General features: G+C 44.0%; 1 protein-coding gene across 1 annotated transcript in view; it reads right to left on the reverse strand.

Annotated features, from left to right (window-relative positions):
- Nucleotides 1–379: 379 nt before the first annotated feature.
- Nucleotides 380–1,415, reverse strand: part of LOC119334438 (protein DETOXIFICATION 16-like) — a 23,682-nt gene continuing 22,646 nt past the window's right edge. The window contains exons 3-8 of the mRNA XM_037607004.1: nucleotides 1,387–1,415; nucleotides 1,236–1,292; nucleotides 904–1,142; nucleotides 690–808; nucleotides 510–596; nucleotides 380–430 (exon numbers count right to left, since the gene is read on the reverse strand). The exon at nucleotides 1,387–1,415 is cut by the window's right edge and continues 1 nt beyond it. Coding sequence (XP_037462901.1) covers nucleotides 380–430; nucleotides 510–596; nucleotides 690–808; nucleotides 904–1,142; nucleotides 1,236–1,292; nucleotides 1,387–1,415 — 582 coding nt within the window. The remainder of the gene's footprint in view (nucleotides 431–509; nucleotides 597–689; nucleotides 809–903; nucleotides 1,143–1,235; nucleotides 1,293–1,386) is intronic.

A 1,415-nucleotide genomic window follows, 5' to 3' on the forward strand; every position in this document is an offset into this window, starting at 1 on the left:
TCTCCGAATATTTCCTCCCTGTATCAGCTACTTCATTCAGATTCAGAGATATACTAGTGCTATCAGCGGCAACTTCCTGTGTTCCTTACAGTGACATTGTGTGATTCCTCAACAAAATACGCTCTACATCTCCAACTATGCTAAATGCAAAGTATATATTAAGCATATATTCCGCATGACAGAAATAGTCAATAGGAAATAAACAATTTCTTACAAAATTATTAACAATCTCACTCTCTCAAAAAACAAGAGAAAAATAATTGACAATATCAAGTGATGCTGGTGACACTATAATCTTAGCCCACAATATTCACATTTTCTACCCACTCCTCGAAGCAAATTGGCCTGTCTATACACATAACAATCAGCCGAAGGATCTTCATGCAAACGGAAGAGAAGTTCCTAACACCATGTCTTTTGCCTTAGTTGACTGAAACCAAATAAAGAGGGGTCACGCATTGCTGTCCAAAGGAAAATTCTATGGTGCTGCGCAAACTGCAAGCTATTACCCCATTCTCCCAGTTTATAGAAAGTACGATCCACACGAGCAACACAAGCTTGATGAGGCTGCCGCAGACGATGCCGAGCCAAAGCCCCTATTGGTTCGGAGCCACAACAATTTCGTTCTTTCAGGCATATTCATGTAGTTTCCCGGCACAATGTTAAGTTCATTCTGACATCGTACGTACCATCCCGTTCAAATGCAGGACGAATGCAAGCAACACGGCCAAGGGGATGCCCGCCAAGTAGAACGCGGCGAGGTTGACACGTGCGCCGATCTTCTGCTCACCACATCCATAGAGCACACCTGTTTGTGATGTTCAGACAAAGATCATGTCACTATGTGTCTATGTTTGATATTGTTGTAAATCTGTGACAATGTGGGGAATTTCATCTATGTACCTGAAAGAGATGTGTGGATTCCATCTATGAAGAAAGATATGGCCAGGACAGGGATCATCCTGGCAATGTATGTGACGACTTCCTCCTCGTTGCTGTACATGTAACCCCAGGATTTGCGTAGCAAAATCATGGTGATGGAGATCACGGAGCCTGCAAGCAGGGCCATGCACACGACCACTCTGGTTGCCAGCCTCGCTGCCTGAGGCCTGCCGGCGCCGAGTTCGTTGGAAACGCGCGTGCTGTATTGCAAATGAAGGAAAAAGCAGAGACAGACACCCATCAGCATATACATATGCAGCACTAAGCATTTTTGTTTGAAAGTTTCACTGCACCTTACGGCTGCGCAGAGACCCAATGGCACCATGAACATGAGAGCGCCGGTATTAAGACTGCACAATTCAGTAATGCAATACTCAGAGAAGTAGGGGAAGACAAAAAAATTGGTGAATTGTGGATTATAAAAAGGTCTCTTGGTTTGATCACCATATCGATAATACTGAGGTTTCAAGCTT

The sequence above is a fragment of the Triticum dicoccoides genome, chromosome 7A (assembly GCF_002162155.2).
Source record: "Triticum dicoccoides isolate Atlit2015 ecotype Zavitan chromosome 7A, WEW_v2.0, whole genome shotgun sequence".
Classification (NCBI taxonomy): domain Eukaryota; kingdom Viridiplantae; phylum Streptophyta; class Magnoliopsida; order Poales; family Poaceae; genus Triticum; species Triticum dicoccoides.